This window comes from Argiope bruennichi, chromosome 8 (genome assembly GCF_947563725.1).
Source record: "Argiope bruennichi chromosome 8, qqArgBrue1.1, whole genome shotgun sequence".
Taxonomy (NCBI): domain Eukaryota; kingdom Metazoa; phylum Arthropoda; class Arachnida; order Araneae; family Araneidae; genus Argiope; species Argiope bruennichi.
In genome coordinates this window covers 119,291,448-119,314,190 of record NC_079158.1, presented here as the reverse complement: position 1 = coordinate 119,314,190, position 22,743 = coordinate 119,291,448, and the positions used below count along the sequence as shown (strand labels likewise).

General features: G+C 31.3%; 1 protein-coding gene across 1 annotated transcript in view; it reads left to right on the top strand.

Annotated features, from left to right (window-relative positions):
* LOC129981723 (cytochrome P450 3A21-like) overlaps positions 1 to 22,743 on the top strand; it is a 51,077-nt gene that overhangs the window by 12,848 nt on the left and 15,486 nt on the right. The window contains exons 3-9 of the mRNA XM_056092676.1: positions 251 to 303; positions 3,618 to 3,714; positions 7,461 to 7,577; positions 11,064 to 11,152; positions 16,572 to 16,717; positions 18,030 to 18,145; positions 18,540 to 18,693. Of these exons, the coding sequence (XP_055948651.1) occupies positions 251 to 303; positions 3,618 to 3,714; positions 7,461 to 7,577; positions 11,064 to 11,152; positions 16,572 to 16,717; positions 18,030 to 18,145; positions 18,540 to 18,693 (772 nt within the window). The remainder of the gene's footprint in view (positions 1 to 250; positions 304 to 3,617; positions 3,715 to 7,460; positions 7,578 to 11,063; positions 11,153 to 16,571; positions 16,718 to 18,029; positions 18,146 to 18,539; positions 18,694 to 22,743) is intronic.

Sequence of the window (22,743 nt, the reverse complement as noted above, 5' to 3'; positions counted from 1 at the left end):
ATTTCTTATTATTCATTTTTTTAATGCACTAGAAGCTTTTAGAACTTTCTATACCGTTCTTTAAAATTCTATATTATTCTGTAAAGGTATAAATTCTGAGTTCCATAAGCAGTGGAATCAGTTCTTCGCCTGCATGTTGCGAGTTGTTTAAAGCTAATAAACTTGAAATGGTGACTTATTATTCTTTGCATCTTCGTGAAAATATTTTATGTTGTAATAAATACACTCATACTTTCCTGTCTCTTCGCAGCCAAATCATGAATTAGAATTGGATCGCTACGTAAAGTATGGAGCCCTTTATGGGTAAGTCTAATAGCTTTTTCATAAAAATTTTTATGACGTGTTCATAAGCATGCGAAGCTTTTGAACTGGAAAATTTTCCGAACTTAGTTAATCAAAAAATTTTTGAATATAGAGAATGGATGTGTTTATTCAGTCCAAATAGGGGTGAGAGGGAAGATGAAAGGAGGAGATGTTTACATTTCACAATAAGGTGAACGCGGAGTATCCGCCGACTTGGAAGGTATAAAAACTGCGGATAATTCCTAATATTGCAGGGGAAAGATACTAATTCACAACAAAACACTTTAAAATCATTTGTATTTACTGTAAGGGGCCTACACATTAAATTATGATGAATAAATGGACAATTTCTGTTCTTAAAATTTGGTGATTCACTTTTTTACAAAATAACCATTATGTTTTAGGTTAAAACACTTTTCTTATTTGTCATTGAATTTTTTTATTACATTTTAAGATTAGCAACGGTAAATAATATCAGTCTCATTTAATGATATTAAATTAAATATTTTTCGTATCAGCTCTGAAATTTTTTTGCCACTTGAATTAGCCATATAAGCAATTAATAGGGAGTACTGAGGTGCAATAAGATAATATGATCAGGAAATAAACGACACTTGCATACACGTGGGAAAATAACAGAACGAAAAAGTGTCTGATGGGACGAAATTCAAAATCAAAGAATGAAGAATTCCGGAAATGCGTTGATTCTTTGCGAGAATGGTCGAAAAGTGGTCGTTTCGGAATACTGAAACGAACAGTATAATAAGTGAAATTAAAGGATATTTCGGCTACTGTCTGTATGATATAGTTAAACGAAACGCTTTGTAAAAATATCTTACTGTTTCTTAATTTTTACATCTTGAAAATCCAAAAAAAAGTAACGAAGGTTTGTGTATGTGTGTCAATTGGAACACTTCCATTTGAGCGAACGAATCCAAAATTCTTTTTCGCTCTACAATTTTTGTATAAAGGAAACATATTTATTTCATTTAATTATATTACAGGATGTTGAATTAATGCGTTCACTTTAACAAACATAATCTACCTCGGAACGGATCTGGTTTAAAATTCCATGCAAGTCTGCAATTCCATTTATAAAATCAAGAGGGTTTTTTAAAAATCTAAATTATAGAAATGTGTCCAAATCTGAAGGCCAACTTTCATGACGTTCTCAATACGTTTTTTTAATGGATAAAATTTAATCAACCAAGAAACAAACAAACAAAAACAAATAGAAATAAATATATAAAAAGGTAAAGCTGTTGTTGCTACAGAAAGTTATTCAGTATTATATCTTATTGGCTGTGCTTCTTTTAAGATTAAGAATACAGTTTGCAATGAAGCTGAAAATAATTGATACTTTTATGATTACAATGTTAGTCACAAATTACACTTATCATTTAGTAACAACCATATAAATCTTCTTATTATTTATGCATTTAAAGAAAATAACTCTATAGAAAAATTCCAAGAACAGATTATCTATATACTTATAATAAAGCTCAATGTGTGTGTGTGTGTGTTGGCGCTCTACAGACCAGGTCATTTGACATACAACTATCAAATTTGGTACATGTATACCTTAGAGGTCGGGAATGTGCACCTAGGGTCCCTTTTTTTGAAATTTTAATTATTAATTAAAAATTAACTTTCCCGCCAAAAAAAATCTTCCATTTTCGCCACCGCCAACTGATCCGCCAAAAAAATCTTCCATTTTCCCCACCGCCAAATGAGTAAGGCTTCAGTATTTTTTTTTTCTCCCAACAGTAAAGAGGCTAGGGTTAACGTTTTTCGGCTGATTATTTCAAACGATTCTGTTTATTTTCTTAATGTTTTATGCATTTAAAATTAAACATTGTTAATTAATCCATGTTTCAGATTCATTCTGAAGTACTTTTGAATTAAAATAACACAGAATAAAGGAAATTAAAAATGTATAATCTGCATAGCGTTACCCCAACTGGCGTAGAAAAATTCACGCATTTGCGTTACCATAATTGGCGAAGAAAATTCACGCATGCGCATTCTGTTCCGATTGTTGACATGACAACCAACGGATGATTTAAATTATTTTTAGGTTAGTTGCATGCTTTTTTAAGTAAATTGTATTTATGTTAGTTATATATTTTTTGCATATGTTTATAGTTTAAAGTACATCGTTTTTTAAGTAGTTTTTTTAACCTGTTTTCAGTGATTTAAATTATTTTTAGGTTAATTGCATGCTTTTGTAATTAAATTGTATTTATGTTAGTTATATACTTTTTTGTATATGCTTATAGTTTTAAGTACATCGTTTTTTAAGTAGTTTCTTTAAACCTGTTTTCGACCGATTATTTTAAACGATTCATTTTATTTTCTTAGTGTTTGATGCATTTAAAATGAAACATTGTTAATGAATCGATCTGTTCATGATGAATCTGAGAAATTTTTGTTGACAAATTCTTGAGATATTACATAAATTAAGAAAGATATTCTTTAGTGCCCATAAAGTTTAAACGCTCAGTGACTCTATTATCAGTAATCATAGTATTAAAAAAATGCTTTGTTTCAGTAAAAAATATTATTACATTAATTGCAGATTAATCATTTACACTTTAATTTAAAGCCTAATTTCTACGAGGGGTAACAGAAAATTAGAGAGATACATATCACGCTACGACTGAAGGCCTTTATAATATTATGAGTGAATTATATGACTATCAAAATTTGAAGCTTTAAAATATTTTGCTGAAGAATCTATTAAAGTTGGAATTGCGTAAAATATTTAATGGTACGACCGGAGTTTAACCCTCTGCTTGGCGCAATTTTTAAAAATCGCCAACAACGGCCTTGCGAAATGTTCAAAAGCATACGAGCAGATGTTCAATTATAGTGCATAATAAAGATTGCCAGTTTTGGCGCGTTATCGCTACTTGGCGAAGAAGGGGGTTAAACTCCGGCTCAACCTATTTAATTATTAAAATTTAAACGAACATTAAGATTGGCGAACCGGCTGGTCGCTAAATGCGGCTAGTATGACATAAAATAAGACATCAAAATAATAAAGAATGAGGAAAAGTTGTAAGCTCAAAGTCTTAAAAACATGTGCAAAATATTGAATATATAAATTTGAATTAAAAACATTAAATATATATATATTTAATATCTAAATATTTTATTAACTAAAATCAAGTTGTGGACTGAATTTCATTGATACTCAGTGTCCTGAGACATTCATAACTAGAAGCATTTTAAGGATAATCCCAAACCGAATTTCTGGTATTTCTTTTACATTAAAATATTATCATGATTTGTTCCTCGTTTGTCTCTTCCAGGCACTTCGAAGGCAGTCGCCCACTCATATCGGTTGGAGATCCGAACCTCATCCGAGAAGTTCTGGTGAAAGAATTCTTTTCTTTCAGCAATCGGAGAGTGAGTAGCTAAACTCAACCCCATCTCAGTTTTTCTCCTAAATATCAAGAAACATCTCTCGTTATTCTTAGATCTGCAATTAAAATCGCTGCTGACAAAGACTATTTGGCGTGAATGACGTGTGTGAATACATGGAACAAACCATAAACTTGTTTACTCCGACCCGCCATTAAGACATACAGATTAAATCTGCCAGACTGGACCGTCAAGACAGTATTGGTGGGAAATAAGAGCCATCACCGGTGACGGTACAGCCCTTCCCTTGGGAAGTACGTTCCGTCATCGGTGGGAGGAGCCAGGCTCCCACATTTTTCTATTCTATCAGGATGGCGAGAATCAACCACCATGAAGGAAGTTTCTCATCCTCAAATCTGAGGTGCCCCACCCTGTTGTAATATAGGAATGTCAGCCATCTGACTCTCCGACCCGCCACGAAGGCACACGGATTTAAACCATAAAAACTGAATAACTGAACCGCTGCAACAGCAACATTGGCGGGAACAGTGGTTGAGTCCTAAGGGCCGTCATCGGCCACGGTACAACCCTCCCCGAAGGAAGTACGTCCCGTCATCGATGGGAGGAGTCAGATCCCCCTCCTATTAGTGTACCCTCCAAGGTGGTGAGATCCAACCACCATGCCGGAAGCATCTCATTCTCATTTCGAGGTGCCCCCTGGGGGGTGTAATATAGGAAAGCAATTTAAACAAAACTCAACCCAAGCAATTAACTATCCTGTATAATCTGAATGATAAATAATTAATATGGATATTGTAATCTGTGCAAAACATAGTGCCATTTGGTAGACAAATAAATAATTACTGTCAGTACAGTATAAAAGAGAGATATACGAGAGAGTATAAAAGAGCTTGGGATATTGCAAAACAGAGCTCCATTACGGTGCGGCACGTGAACAGATCCTTTCAAAAGAGGGTTATTGGGTGTCGGCCTTTTAACCACAGGAAACATTGCCAATATTGTATCCTCAGGAGAGCCACGGTTAAGATACTGAATTGGATGCTTCTAATACCCAAATGCTGTGGGTCTACTGGAGAAATAGGCTATTTTCTTGGAGATTTAAGTAAATATTCGTCGTCATTTGCGATTAATAATCAATAATTCATTCAATATAACATTTTATATTTTTTATTGATTTCAAAGAAATTTATGCTTATCAATTAAATAAATGTTTTCGCAGGTTTTTCTATAGGCGGTGTTTTATGACTTATGAATGTTTGCAGTAAAAATTTTCACAAATTATTAAACATGTTCTTTTATTTCTTGTGCGTTAAAGGCAGCATCATTATTGTCCAATTCTTTGTAAAATTGAAATACTTTAATTTAGTTTTTATTTCATGTTCAGGAGTTTTAAATGTTTGTAGTTATTCTTACAGTAGAAAAAAATCAATAATATAAAGTAAGTCATCTAATTACAAACAGTCGTAACTTCCCCATAAATAAGGAGTAAAGAAAAACATTATAAAAGAATATTACTAGGTTTTTTCTTTGTATTCTAAAATCTGTTCCATGTGATTACAACAACATTCAAGCGATAGCCCTTGTTAGTGTCATGGGGATATTACGTGATTATTACGAGAATATCAGAATCCTTCATCATTTATTACGTCACATTGCATTATCATCCATTGAAACACTGCTTCACATGAATGGTTCTTTCATATCGTTTATGATTTCTGATAAGTCAACCATCTAACTCTCCGACCCGCCCGAAGGCACACGGATTTAAACCATAAAACTGAATGACCGGACCGCCGCAACAGCAACATTGGCGGGAACTGTGATTGAGTCCTAAGGGTCATCACCGGCAACGGTACAACCCTCCTCGAAGGAAGTACGTCCCGTCATCGATGAGAGGAGTCAGATCCCCCACCTATTTGTGTACCCTGCGGGGTAGCGAGATCCAACCACCATGCCGGAAGCATCTCATCCTCATTTCGAGGTGCCCCCCCGGGGGGGATATGATTTCTGATAAAGAAAACTTTAAAATGAAACTTTGGCATCTCCTCATCATATGAAGTAATATCATAAAAATAAAATAACAGCATTCAGGATTATACAACATATATTTCGCGTTTCAGTTTATCCACTTGTTATTGCTTGACTATGCTTGTATATCTCATCAGCCTACAATGAGAACAGAAAATGTTAAAGGGAAAACATGCTTTACATTGTCTTGTGTGAAATGTAAAAAACTTTATAACCAAAAATAATCATACAGAACAAATAATATTTACTACTCTAATAAAGCTTGAAACTTTTTTCTGAGTTCAGTGCAAAAGTTGCTTGCTATCGGTGTTCCCTATAAAATTATGCTTGTCTATAATTGCTTGATTATTTTGAATTATCCTATGCAATACAGGGGGCGGCAAAAAAACGCGGACAAACATTTTTAAATATAACTTTATTAAAAATAAATAAATTAAGAATATGTAACTATTAATAATAAGAGCAGATTTTTACTGTAAATAAATTTGATTTCAAAGTAGTCTCCTTTTGCAGCGATACAGAAACGCAAATGCTTATTGAAATTTTCAGCAATGGGTAGCAAGTCCTCTGCTTTTAATCTATCCCAATCCCGCCACAGAGATTGCTTTAGAGAGTCTAAACTTTTTTGTGGTTTAGTGCAAGTCCCAGACTACAAAACGAACCATACACTGTAATCCATGGAATTGAGATCTGGCGAGTAGGATGGCTACTCTCCAGATGATTGATATAAATCTTATTGATATATCGCGTCTGGAAAATGAGCCTTGCACCACTCTTCTGCCCTTTTAGCCTTGTGAGCTGGTGCGGAGTCTTGTTGAAACGTCCACTTTACATTGCCACAGTACTTTTTGGCCCATGGAAGAGTAACAGCTTCTAGAAAGTCCATAGTTACATTTTTATATTAACAAGGGTTTTTTTTTCTATGAGGGGTCTGACTTTCGTCCAAAAATATTGACCGCTCGTGACCTGAAAATCCCCTGAAATTGAGGCCTTAGAGATAGATCAGTTTTACAGAAATAAAACAATGAATTATAATTTCCAAATCCAAGTGAAATCAGACCCCCACAAAAAATCCCTTGTTTGAATCCTTGCCAGAGGGTGACCCTTGAGAAAGTCTTCAGGCTGGTCTCGTGATTTCTTTTCCTTTTTTTTTAATTCTTTTTGTTTATTTTAACTTTATATTTTTACTAATTTGGTTATAATTAAAGTGATAAACAAAAAGAAATGAGCAAAAAAATTGTAAATAAATTAAACTTTTATTCTATGATAAAATGGCTTTGTTCGAGTTTTTTTTTTTTTTTTTGCCGCACTTTGTAAACATTCGGCTGATTTTTAACTGAATCACACATTAAAAAATAATATAATATTTAATCTTATCAGATAGAAAGGGTGACTAAATATTAAAATATCTCATGAAAAATTATTTGTTTTATTTATGGATTTCTATATGCGTACATGAGAGAAGGAGAGGAGAGAGGATATTTAAATCTTTTCGATGACGATTAAAGGGAAAATAATATAAACTAAATTAAATAATAAAAAATTTATTTCTGAAAATAAGGCAAATAACAAATTATTCGGATATATAAAACTGACATTGATGTGTTAGTATATGTAATATCATTTTAAATACGTTGCCCTAGTATTTTATACTATAAATATTTTGTAAGAAGTGTTACTTGAATTTTCAGCTCATCTAAAATGTTTGAATGGCAATTGAATAATTGCTTCCTGTATTTCAGCTAGTGGAATCCGGCAACAGCGTCATGGATTCGATGTTGCCCAATTTAAAAGGCGAAGATTGGAAGCGAGTACGAAGTATCGTGTCTCCGACCTTCACCACCGGAAAAATTAGGAGGGTGAGGCAGAACATTATCATTCTTCTCCTTTTTCTTTTTCTTTTTTTTATATTTTGTTCGTAGCGTCGGTTGTTAGTGAAGACTCATCTCAACAGACCCAATTTTCTGATGTTTTGTCGTCTCTTTAAACTGATGATGCCTTTCTGCAACAAGAATTTAAAAACATATTTTGTTTTTCTTCTCCTTTTTCCATTTTTTGTCTTGATTGCAACCAGAAAGAAAGCAGGATTATTTAAGTGATGCATTCATTTTAATTTAATATATTACATAGAATATGAAATAATTTATAAAGAAGAAATACAAAGATTTTTTAAAATTTAGTGAATAAATTACAAATAAATGAGTAGTAAAAGAAAAAAAAATCGATACATTTTTCTCTCTCTTCAGATACGTCAACGAAAAAACGCAAAATAATAATATAAAAAACAATTATGGGATGAAGGGAAAGAAGAATAGTACAAACATAATAAAAAAAAAGCTTGAAATCTTCTATCGCAAATTTCAAGTTATCATGTGAGAACATTATTATTTTTTAAGTTTTTATTTGTCTTAATTAATTTAAGTCATTAACCAGTTTAAACCGGTTTGAAACAATCACGAAGACTTCTCTATCGATCTCTATCCCCCCCCCTTCTATATATATATATATATATATATATATATATATATATAATATAATTTTTTTTAAACTTTCATTTTCAATTTTTCTAGCTGGCAAGCAAAGTTTTGAGATGAAAAGAACCATCGTTTTTCTAAATATCGACGCATGCATAATCTGATAGTCTCGTGATTGTTTCAAACCGGTTTAAACTGGTCGATGACTTAAATTAATTAAAGTAATTCGTAAGAATTCAGAGAATGTATAATTTGGAAATCAAGTTGTAACTTTAATTGGCGATAAATCGCCAAATGTGACAACATTTTGCATTATTTCTAATAACCTTATTTTAATTAGTTGAAATTATCCCTGAACCAACAATCTTTATCGATTAAACAAACAATATTTTAACTTGTTTGGTTTATTTTAAAAAAATAGTTAGGCAATTACACTGTGATTTCCAAAGGAAAAACTACTACAGCAGGCGACAGATGAGTCAAAAGCTATACATTGACAGTCGATTCCAAAATAAACTACCTTAGCAGACGATAGATAATGGAAAAGTCATAGTGTGAAAGCCGACTCCAAATTAAAACTACATTAGCAGACGATAGATAATGAGAAAACTATACTGTGAAAGCCGACTCCAAAATAAAAATACTTTAGCAGACGATAGATATTTAAAAAAGCTATATTGTGAAAGCTGACTCCGAAATAAAAAAAGAGATACATCGCCAATTTGTTGCCTGCGCATTTTGAGGCTCCAACAATTTGTTGCCTTTAAATCGCTTCAAAAACTTCAAACCAAAACAACATCATGTTCTCACATGATAATAATATAACAAATTGGCATTATGTATGTTCATCTGTGAACACGATAACTCAAAAACCGCTTTGATCTAGACGGTTGAAATTCGGCATATGCGAACAAATTTGTAGATTTCTATGAAATTTTGAACGAAATCCATTCCTAAAAAGTCTGCCTGTCTGCCTATTTGAGTGCAAGTGAACTCGATAACTACAAAACGCAAAGAACCAGGTAAATGGAATTTGGTATACAGAATAAGCATCTAAAATGTAGGTACTTATCAAATTTTGAACCAAATCCATTAGACGGTTGGCCGTCTATCAGTTTATACTTTCGGATGCATACCGTAATAACTCACAAATGAAATAACTCATGAATGGAACGAATTCAATAAATGAATGAGTAATGAGGTGAAGCTTTATAAGCCAGATAACAGCCACGAGACATGAGTAATTACTTTTGTCTTGTGGTCATGTTACTCGGCTACGAACCCAAACATTGCGAGTTCGGTCCTCGCTATCGCCAGTCGCTACATTTTTTTCAGAGTTCTGGACTTGAGAATTATTTGCTTCGTAATATTATAGTTAAGAAAATGGCACTTGAGACCGGCGTTAGTAACAGGTTTTGAAAAAATGCTTATAATTTTAAATGTATTTGAGATTCCTTGAAAACAACTATTTTTTTTTACAGTTTAATTATTTATTCATAATAGGCATCAAAAAACATTGCACAGTTTTATTGATTTTAGCAACATAATTTTTTTTTCAAAACGTGTCGCCTCTTGTATCATGGCCTGGATATAGGCAACTTGTAGCAGTAAAAGTAGCAATTTGTAAAAATATTTTCTCTTTGCCTTTATTTTAATAATTGAAAAGCACAAGAGATTTGGCAATTATTGCCATTTAGGACAATGAGAATAATTGCTAACAAATGATTTACAATAAAATATAGAAAAAAAATAGGTAGTCAATGAACATAAAAGTCAGTCAGCATTAGAATTGCTGTTAAAGCAAGTAAATGACAGACTGCTTCATATCATACACATTTTGTATACAAAGTTTGAAAATTAAATATTGAATATATTTTTCTTTTTGAGAATAGCGAGGGACGGTAATTCGTTTTTAATGTCTTGGGTTCGGAGCCGAAGTGTCTCTGGTTTGAGACCCGATTTCACCAACGTATAATAGTGTAAACTGGTCTAGTGATGCCAAATTTAGTGACAATAAACATATTTCCCTTTTGTGGCGAGTTAAGTTTAAAAAAGGGATGTGAATTCATCCTTGTCATCCGAATAGTGTTCAAAATTATGTAGTCTGTTCCATAATAATCTTAACGTGGCTTCAAAATAAGGTACAAAAAACTGTACTTTAATATATCATTAGAATAGTTTTACGCATATCTGCAAGTTAGGGCAAATCCCTTCTTCTTTTTCAGAAATTGTAAGCTATTTTTAAATCTTCTTCGCCGCTATTTTTTCCTTTTATGAATTTTTTTTTATTAAACCTTTCGTTTTTTCGCCATATCTTTTTTCTTGTTCTCATTTCTAATTATATCGGTACATTCTTTAACCATTGCGTCAAGATCGGCGTAGTTCTTATTTCCCTTACTTATTTATTTAAAAAAGTATTATTTAATTAAATTCTTCATTAAAATTTTTCATCCAAACACCTTTTTTTTCCAACAGTTGTCCCCAATTAATTAAAATTTGCCAAATTTGCCTTTATCTATTTAAGAAAATAAACCCCGTTTATATCACTTTCTCATAATTTCAAAGTATTTTGATACTTCTTTACGTAAAAAACATTTTTAAGGCTTTTACTTTTTTTTATATACTTATAAAAATAATATTTTCAACCCAGTTACAGTTTTCAAGCAAATACATACATTTCCCATTTTTTTCTTTCAAATTTGTATCGTTATTTCTCGAAATAAAGCTTTTATTTTTAAGATGAAAATTTAGAGGCTCTTTTTTCTAAAATGTAGAACCCCAAACAATTTGAATGAAGTGATTTTAGTTTTTTAAAGAATTAAATCTCTCTCCAGCAATCTCAATGTCCATGATTTAAACTATCTTTTCCAGATGATGAGCATCGTCAAACAGTGTTGCCACACATTGCTACAGAATTTACAGAAGGTGTCGGACAAAGGGAAACCTTACAAGGTCAAAGAGTAAGTCTCATTTTTTCTACACTCCTCAGCGGGATTCAGTTTTGAAATCAATAAATTAAGAAAGAAAACGAAAGAGAAAAAAGACCCCATTTCAGTGTTTTGGGAATATACCTTGCATCATCATTATAAACTTAGCATCAGTATTTATAAACTTCCACCTCCGTTTGTGACGTTATACGGATTTAAAATTGTCCCTTCGGTCTGCGTTATTAGCGGATTCAAAATCTGATATTTTATTTTGACTTCTCGTGACTGATACAAGTATATTTTTGTGTGTTTAAAGTGACTGTAAACGAATAAAGTTAAATATGAGTATATATAAATATAAATAATATATTTTTAATAATATATAAATATAAATATATTTTTAGTTATGAGATCTCAAATCCCCATTTTAATTACATTTTTGATATTGAATTGTAACTAAGGTTAAAAACAGATTATATTGATTTGTTTTGATTTGAGAATTCTTGATTATTATAGATGTAGAAGATTCCATTGCAAGGAACCAACACTTGTGATGTCATTATATAATTGCATTTAAAGTGTACTGTTGTGTATTAAATTATACTTTTTTATTTCTTAAGAACTCAGTCAATATACATGAGATTTTCTATTGTTACAATTTTCTTCATTTAATACATGACATTCATTTTCGAGAAGTCAACCAGCAACGATAAAGCGCATTCTTTAATTTCACTTCTGCAAAGTAATAAATGCTTTGAACGTGTTGCTAGCAACCTCTTTGTTCTTTGAACTCTTCACAAGTGGGCATATTCTCTCTGATAACCATGAATTGAAATATTTAAAATTTTAATAAAATTCTGCATCGATTAGCATAAGTATAAACCAAAGCACTATGATTTGTAAATAAAGATATGTACTCTCGATAAAAGGGGGGCAATTTATGCATTCATAACAGAATTTTCTCTCTCGTTTGGAAAATGAAAATAGAGAAAACCACCGATTTTGCAAAGTTTTGTGGTCTGGTGATATTATTCAATAGGCCTGATTGATGTTGGATCGTCATAGTTCCAGTTGGATTTTCAGAGGCGATGGAAAAATTAAAATACCGCGTAACTCAAAATTCAAAGTATATTTATCTCTGAATTTAAGTAGTAGGGGGAAAAAGGAATAAATTGTAAACTGCATATAATTCTAATTAATCATTCCCTCCTCTTCTAAATAACTATAAGTACTACTAAAAATCAAATATAGTATCCTTTAATGTCTTTTTTTACACTCAATCAGAGCGGAAGACCTCAGGCAATAAGACGCTACTAAATGCATAATCATACATTAAGTTTCATATAATATATATCTAAATAAGCAATTTCACACATATCAGTGTTTTCGCAATTAAATAACTGATAACTATTCGATAAAATTAAGTTATGTTTATAGATAGATTTTTTTAAATCTAAATTATAAAATAAAATGAAATAATTAAAAAATATTTAAATGAAATCTACGATCGCAAATTTTAAGCTATCAAGTGAGAACATTACTATTTTTTAAATCATTATTTGCCTAATTAATTTAAGTCATTAATCAGTTTATACCGGTTCGTAACAATCACGAGACTTTCTCTCTCTCTCTCTATCTCTCTCTCTCTCTCTCTCTCTCTATATATATATATATATATATATATATATATATATATATATATATATATATATATATATACATTTTTTATACTTTCATTTGCAATTTTTCTAGCTGGCAAACAAGAAAGCTTTTGGAGCTCAACCGATTTTGAGGTGAAATAACAGCTATGATATCATAGTTTTACATCAACCTTTTAAAAACGCTCTTGCTGTCAAAGAAGCATATGTAATTATAAAGCAATACTCATAAAAGCAGGTCAACGTTTCAAAAAACGCATCAGCTGTCAAAGAAGCATACGTAATAATAATGCAATACTGGTAAAAGCAGATAAAAAAATATATGCGATTGAAAGATAACGATGAAAATTGCCATTTATGCTTTATTCATTGCCTACGTGATTTCGAGCGTCAATATTCATTGCCTACATGATATCGAGCTTCAAAACTCCTTAACCAAAACAACATCATGTTCTCACGTGATAATAATTTGACGAAGGTCAACCTCTTGAATTGTGGCAAACAGAAAATTTTTTGCTTATGTGTGGGAAAGGGATATACAAAAAAAAAAAAAAAAAAAAAAAAAAAAAAAAACATAGAAAATTTGTAGCAAAATAGAAAAGCAAGAGAACTTTCTCTGCATGTGTTTACTGTTCTTTTTCTTTAATAAGGTTGATTCAAAAATAAATGCGCCTTTACATCTTTAAACATTCCGTTTAGAAAGGTGACATAGTTCAGCTGATGTTTATTGTTTTAACCTTAGATTTGAGGATTAAAAACGCATAACGCTTACTGAATCTATCGTGCGATTCTGGTCGATTTTTTGGAGATTAACTCCTGACTTTTAATAATAGTTACACTAAAATGTCGAGATTTGTCAAATATCGAAATCGAATTTTTTGACAATTATAACATTTTCTCTAAACTTCTTATACGAGAAAGTAATAACAATAATTATATGTGGAGATAAATAAATTTCTTGCCATAATATCACTTACAACGATTCTAGAGATCCAATACAAATAAAAAAAGTGAAAATTCTTCAAAAAAAATATAAATAGGATGCCATTAATTCGGTGAAGTCCCAAACGTAGTACTAAACATTATTAAAAAGTTAATTTCATATTTACACTCAATAAAAAGTCCCACTATAATTTTCAATTTATATGTTTGTTTAACTTTACATTGGTTGAGAACCTGAGAAGATACAGCCAATCAAAGGAGAAAAAACGGGATAATGTCAACTCTAAAAAATTTTGTTTTCCTTTTTTCCCAGTCGCAAACGATTTTTCTAAAAGATGTAAATGAATTTTCATAAACGACAGCTAAAACAAAGAATGCTTTTTTTAAGCTGAATATGTTTTTAATGAAATTTTAAATTGCTCTTTGAGTCGATAAAAGTCATTAATTTTTATATATTTTTCGATTCTGCATTCGTTTGGAGATCTTTTTGTTTATTTGAGTGAATTTGAATTTAAAACGGGTTTATGATTTTTTTTTATTGCTGTAATTTACAGGTGATGTATATTTTTAGTTGATTTCATTATGTATTAAAAACTATTGAAATTAGGTAAATTAAAAATTAAAAAAACAATATCCTGAATTAACAAATACAGTGACTCAAACAATTGAGAGTACACCTTACTTTTACTTGATAAATCCGACTTTCAATATAAATAACACATTACTGAGAAGTGCAAATATGTTTTTATTTTTACACATAACAAATGGTTTAATTTAGAGTAAAAATAAAGAAAAATCAACAAAAAACCTCTAAACTGAAAAATTTCAAAAGCATTTTAAATAAACATACGCAGATTTTTGCCTCAAAAAATTGAGAATACACCAGTGAAATTTTTGTAATATCTCGCAAAGAAAAAAAGTGTAAACATTTAATTGCATATCTTTTGGCTTTTATAATAGCTTTTAAACGTCCTGGTACCGATTCGAATAATTTTTGGTGGTATATGAAGATATTTTAGCCCATTATTCATGCAACACTTGTTTTAAATGGGTTTTGTTTCTAATTTTGTGTTTTTGAACCATTATTTCGAGTGTGGCCACAGATATTCAATGGCATTGATGTCGGGGTACTGTGGTGGTGTGTGTAAATGCTGTTTGCAATGAATAAGACACCATATTTTGACGTTACGTGCTTTCTGTTTGGAGTCGCTGTCCTGCTGGAGAATGAAATGACACTGAAAACCCAATTTTTTAGTACTTTCCTTTAGATTGCTGCGAAGTATATTCAAGTAAGACATGTGACTTATAATGCCATCTTTAAAAGCTAAATTACTTACCCCGGATGAAGCCATGCAACCCCAAAGCATGACGGAGTCACCACCATATTTAATTGTAGGGTATAAATTTTTTAAAACCAAAATAGTATTAGGCTTTCTCTATACTGTGCTACGGGTGCAACTGCCAAAAATGTTGATTTTTTTTTCATCACTAAATATAACTTTCTTCCAAAAATTATTGGTCTTCAATTGATGAATTTTTATATATTTTAAACGCTTTTTTCGAATTTGCAACCTGATGAACGGTTTCACTCTAACAATTCGACTTTTATATCCAGCTTTTCTAATTACATTTCGTACAGTTTCAGCACTTACACTTCTGCCTACGATTTGAGAAATTCCTGCAGCAAGTTGGATGAACTATACGTTCTCAGTAATCTAAAAGAAAGTGCTAAAAATTGGGTTTAGATAAAAATTTCATTTTCCAGCAAGACAACGAATCCAAACAGAACGCGCGTAACATGAAAATGTGGTGTCTTCTTCATTTTAAACAGCAGTTACACACACCACCATAGTACGCTGACATCAATGTCCTTTAATATCTGTAGGCCACACTCGACATAGTGGTTCAAAAACCCAAAATTAGAAACAAAACCCATTTAAAACTAGTTTGCAAGAAGAATGGGCTAAAATATCTTCAGATACCACCGAAAATTGTTCGAATCGGTACCAGGATGTTTAAAGGCCATTATAAAAGCCAAAAAACATGCAATTAAATATTGACACTTTTTTGCTTTGCGAGATATTACAAAAATTTCACTTGTGTATTCTCAATTTTTTGAGGCAAAAATCTGCGTATATTTATTTGAAATGCTTCTAAAATTTTTCAGTTTAGATATTTTTCGTTGATTTTTCTTTATTTTTACTTTAAATTAAACCATTTGTTATGTGTATAAATAAAATCATGTTTGCACTTCCCGGCAATATGCTATTTACATTGAAAGTCAGATTTATCAAGTAAAAGTAAGGTGTACTCTCAATTGTTTGAGCCACTGTAGTTTTGGATAGCAAATAACCAATTTCTTTGGTTTACCATAAAAGAAACATATAAATCTTTAGTTACTCATAAAAAGTTAGTAGAGTTCAGTAGAGAAAGGATGCTAAATATGTCGTGAAACAGATTTTACGCTAATAGTTATTGAAGTTATATTTATTGAAGTATTCTCAAAATATCTAGTATAATAAAAATCACGTTGGTAATGCAACTGGAAAATGGCAATTCTTTTTATTTATTTATTTATTGTTACTAAAGACTGGAACTTTTTGACTGGAAAAATTTGGGATAAATAAATTTCAAAAGAAAAAAAAAAAAAAGCAAACTACTATAAAAAATTGAAATATGTCGTTAAACTATATCGTTGATAAAAATTCATACATTTTATTATGAATGGTGTATTAATTTGTAGAATTAAAAAAAAACTCTATTTTTTTGCACCCACTTAACTGTATGTAAACAACTAACTTTCTGCATAAATTTATCCAGGGAACATTTTCGGTTTTATTTATATTTTTCAGGCTATATGGAGCTTTTTCAATGGATGTCATTGCCAGTTCTGCATTTTCAACAAAACTGGACTCGCACAATGATCCTAAGAATCAATTTGTACAGACGGCCAAAAAAGCATTTTCCACCAGTTTCTCCATCAGGATCGCCTTTCATCGTAAGTGAATATTTCGTGGATAAAATTGGAGAAAATTTAGAGCAGATGCATCTTATTAAGGCATCCACATATTTAATTCCTTTTATAAATATCAGTATTCAGATTATAAATATTTTCACTCGATATTTCAAACGAATTCATTAATATGTGTAAGTGTTTGCATATTTGTTTGTTAATATTATATAATTTGATACTTGTATATACAGGGAAGAGAGATTTATCTCCTCGGACAACGGCTACACTAAAAGAAATTATAATAAAGAGGAAAATGAAGCTAAAATTCACAGCCTCATTACAGAAATATATTTAATCTTATTAATAAATCAAAAGTTATTTCAATTTGTAATCTCATTGCTTTTATAAATCAGTTTGGAAATATAACAATGATAGAATGGCCATCCACCTAACAAAGTCGAAATTATGCAACATATTATCTCTTGAATATGCAGCTACTTATAGATGTGAAGTGGAAAAGAATGAGGTATTTTGTAATTTTTAATTTAAAGACACAACAAAAGTTTGAATTTCAAACAAATTTGTATTAAAGTTGCAAAAATTCCAAATAAAATGATACAAAATAAGTAATATAGAATTTAAAAAAAGCCTCAGTACGTTTTTCGAATGCATATTACAAATTTCGGCTTATCTTTCTAAACATAGAATAGATTTTAGCACATTTAATAAATAGGTCATCAAATACAAACACAAAACTTTCATTTTATAATTTCATCAATCAATTTATATGCATATATGTATAATAAAATGATTACAATAGCTATTTTATAACTATAGATTTCTAATGGTAGTTAATAAACTTCGCTTAAACATTTATGAGTCAGAAAAGACATTGTTTTCAAAAAGAAAAAGAAAAGGTTTATTTGGAAATGTACAATACGGACAAAGAAACTATTAAAATAAATATTTTCTTTTTAATAGCATATTCAAATTTGATTACAATGTTCCTATCTTCAAATTTGATTGCTTTTAAGATCATCTGACTTAGTTATTTCCCACTTTAAAAATTATGACTCTTATTATAAAAGGTTTTATCATTTATTAAATTTTGTTTTTGTAATTATGAAGGGCTGTTTACGTCAAAAGTCCTTTCAACACGTTAAAACCTTTTCAAACAATCGGAACATTTGAAATATTTCACTTTGGTACATTTCAATATATTGAAATTTTCCCGGAATTCCAAATGTGATTTGTACACATGTTTGTAAAACTTCAACATTTCTTACTCACGATAATCTGAGCATTTTTGATTACATTAAACTGAGATTTCAATAAAGATAACTTTCGCTTTTTTTAGAGCTGATGCCAAACCTGATGAAATTTCTGGGTATCCCCGTTTTTCTACCTCAGCCGACGGAGTTTTTTAAACAGGTCACTCTTCGGATTATGGAAGAGAGGAAACGAACGGGACAGGTATGATCGTTGTTTATTTATTCTGAAAACACTCAGGAATAATCAAAATAATTAACAAGAAAGCCATAAATATCCTTCCAGACCGACCTTCAGCTATATAAACTTGTTATCAACACATAAGAGACGTAAGTTTCGGCCATCAAGTAGACGACTTCCGCAACCTTTCATAAGGTTCAAACATTGATCCAGAAGCAAGCATTATCATCATTATTACCATCATCAATCATTAGTTTATAGCCATTAAGCAACTTTGGTTTTAATTTTCTCATTCTTATGATACTTTTAGTTCTTGGACATGAGGGGCAATCATACAAGCTATAAACCGATTCACTTGTGCTTTATAAAATGCGAGTGAACTCATAGTCATGTCAATTTTTGTTCTTTGTTCTTATAGACTCGAAACGATTTCCTGCAACTTCTGATGGACACGGCCAAGGAAGTCTCCCAAGAACAGAAATGGGAGTTCGTTAGCGACAAGGAAGATATCACTTCCAATTACGAACAAGTAGAAAGCAACCAGCAAGCCATCAAGACATTCGGCAATAAAAGTATGTTTGATATTGTAAAATCAATTAATCAATCTTGACACCATTCGGAAATAATAAAAATTTCATTGCTATATATAGCATGCAGAATGCATTAAAGTGGAATAGTAGCAATATAAGATTTATATTGCAATTGCAATTCGATTGAATTTAAAAGGTCATGGCTCGGCGCTCTGCTCAGTATTTCGCGCAACTTAGTATTCTTGTCATCAGTTAAAATGATGAAAACGATTACAATAATATCTTTAAACATGAACGATTTTAAATATGGATTTTCTCCCTAAGTAATTAAACAAAATTACAAGTAATATAATTATTGTGAACCCGTTGTATTCCGAAAAATAAAAAGATGAGTTAATTATACTCTTACATATTATATGAATGTGAGGAGACTTTTTGGTACGTTAGAAGCTCAAAAATATAGTTTTAGCCTTGATATAAAACCTAAACAACAATATGAGTTGTCTTCCTCAAACGTTCTCGCATACTCTACTTTAAAAAATCTTATCCTAACTCCCCTCCTCCGAATAAAACTATGAACCTGAGATACGGTAGCGATTCCTTGTGAGGCATTGGTGAACGATAGTTACGAAATGTATAATTTCGTAACCGTATTTAGTGATAATATATATTTTAGATGCCTTTTTCTTGAAAATTGATATAAAACTACAGTTTTTGACACCAAGTTACATGATAGCATGCCAAATTTCATTTATTTTAGTCATTGCATTTACATGTATGGAGAAATAGAGACCAACAGACGATCAACCGTTTGACGAATTTGATCCAACATTTGATAAAGGTCTATATTTTAATTGCTTAATATGGGTTTTATCTACCTAGCTGTTTGTTTTCGTAGTTATGGAATTCCCTTGTGCTCATGCAGCCAGATAAATAGACTTCCTGTGAACGGATTTCATTCAAAATTTGATACAAGTCTTCAAATGTGTTCATAATGCCATACACCAAATTTAATTTGTCTAGCTTAAAGTCTTTTAATCATGTGAGAACATGATGTTTTTTTCGTTAAGGGGTTTTGAAGCTCGAAATCGAGTAGGCAATGAATGAAACATAAATGGTAATTTTCATCATCATCTTTTAAATGCATATATTTTTTCACCTTCTTTTACCAGTATTGCATTATTATTATAACGTATGATTCTTTGACAGCAGATGCGATTTATATACACGGACGCAAATTTATTTTATGTTTATTTTTTTATTTTAGGATTTTGAAATCCTCTGCATCTAATGCAAGAGTCAGGAGGCATTTATTTCATTAAAAAAAGGGGGTGAGGGAATAAATGACAAGAAATTTGACGTTTAAAAATTTTATGAATTCAGATTAATTTGCGGAATTTAGAGGTACTATTCGTTTCAGGCCATTTTTTGACGATTCTATCTCGCTAAGGGATGAGACGCGGAAGGATGTGCGCATTTCTGAAATTCACTTTATTGTTAAATATAAACATCTCCTCCTTTCATCTTTCCTGTCACCCCTATTTTTTCGAATTAAACCCATTCTAACGCATGCGCGATAGCGCGGAGGGTTTTAGGATCCGTTGGCAAACAATACAATAATGCTCATCTTCCTGCGTTACACTCCTTAGCAAAGTAGAATCGTCAAAAAGTGCTGGTCTCGGAATCGTCAAACGAACAGAAATACAAACAATGTAAATATTTGTACTGAGATTAAATGTTGGTCTTTTGTTGATTCTGTTCCGTGAAACAATTAGGTTTCCTCAGATCAATTTTATGATTTGCCACAATTAGGGGAAAAAATAGGGCAAAAACATTTATTGCCACTTTTTGTTTAATGCAATAATTCATTTAATCAAAGGAATTATTCTAACTTTGTTTATAATTTTAGGAAGGGCCTTACAGATTTCGTTTTTATATATATAAAACTATTTTTCGCCCTCTGATGATGATCTGCTTTTATCTTTAATGGCCCCTTCACGATTACTTTTGAAAATTAAAATGGTTTTGCCTTTAAAAATCCACCCTACCCTTTCTTCTGATTTGATTTATATAGCTCTTAAGTCTGGAAACACTGACAAGACAATATGTTTTTAATCTAAATGATGCGCCCATGATAAATTGGATTTATCCCTAAAATTTAAAAAAAGAGCACTATCCATCCTTGGGGAACCCTTCAGATTGCTTTTTTGAAAACCTTCTGCTGTTTTCATTTTTACAATTCTATGTCGCATCTTTGAATTATGCGCCTTCTTTACATTATGATTTAACCATGACTTCTTTTCTGGTCATTCATTTTTATGATCAGCTGAAGATCTCTTTATTTGTTTTTGTCCTTAATGATCATGAATGACATCTTACTTCAAAATCATTCACTCATTCCTAGATTCTCGCCATTTTAAAGAATGTGTAGAAGGTATAATCGCTTTTCCAAGAGCAGTTAGGAGCTGTGCCCCACAGGAAGGGAAACCATCACTCACCCTATTTTAATTTATATGTCAAAATCATTTTTAAGTTTCTTCATTACTACTAAGAAATTTTTGCAGATGATACGGCAACCGTGACTAAACATTTTGATCTCTAATTAATACCTAAAAGGCTTCAAAACTACGAATTATAATTGAAACTCGTCAATTGGAGTTTATTCTCCATATATACTACTAGCCGCCTTTAGCAAGCAGCTGGGTCGCCAATCCTAATGTTCGTTAAAATTTTAATAATAAATATTTTATGCAATTCCTACTTTAATAGCTTCTTCATCAAAATATTTTAATACTTCCAATTTTGATTGTCATATAATTCACTCATAATATTATAAAGGCCTTCAGTCATAACGTAATATGTATCGCTCTCATTTTCTGTTAACTCCCGTAGAATTTATACTTTAAATGAAAGTGGAAAGGATTAATCTGCAATTAATATAATAATATTTTTTACTGAAACACAGTATTTTTTTGTAATATGATTACTGAAAACAGAGTTACTGAGCGTTTAAACTTTATGGGCACTAAAGAATATCTTTCTTAATTTATGTAATATTTCAAGAATTTGTCAACAAAATTTTCTCAGATTCATCATTATTAAATCGATTAATTAACAATGTTTAATTTTAAATGCATCAAACATTAAGAAAATAAACAGAATCGTTTGAAATAATCGGCAGAAAAATCTTAAGCCTAGTCTCATTAGAGTGGGAAAAAAACTGAAGCCTTACTCATTTGACGGCGGGGAAAATTAAAGAATTTTTTTGGCGGGAAAGTTAGTTTTTAATTAATAATTAAAATTCTAATTAAAAATTCAAAAAAGGGACACCAGGTGCACTTTCCCGACCTCCAAGGTATACATGTACCAAATTTGGTAGCTGTAGGTCAAACGGTCTGGCCTGTAGAGCGCCAACACACACACACACATTGAGCTTTATATAAGTATAGATATAACGGCATATGCCATCATTCCATCAAATTCAAATATTCTGCCAAATCTTACCCTGGGTCACTAAATACAAGGACCTCGAGTTGTTACTAGACTCGAAAATAACCATTGGGGTTCATAAAGTTGAAGATGTCTTTGCGAACATCAAAGGCCACTTTATAAGCAGAGCAATCAATATTCATCTGAGCTAACTCATCACTCCAGAAACCGGAAAGTGGTCTTCCCCAAATTTTCACGCATAAAGGCGTTGTTCCTCAAACACCGCAAAGAATTGCGGGCCTTGGGTAAGATAGAAAATGTCTTGAATGTGACGTACAATAGTTTCGAAATATTATTATATCGTGTGATACTTCGCGAGTTTTTCGGCGATTAATCGAATATGACAAATAGCATTCGAAAATCGAATTTGTGCTTTAGCGGCGTTTTCCACCAATCCATGAAAGCCAAACTTCAACACAATTGTAATCACAAAATCAGATATATATACAGGGTGGTTAAAAAAAAACTTCCCCTATACATGAAACCCTAGCGGCCTATCCGCTCAACCAATCGAACCAAAATTTCAGACATGGTTGTTTGAAGGTATGCGCTGGAGATTGTGATGATTCTAAACAACGTAGAACTCACGGTTACGGTTACAGT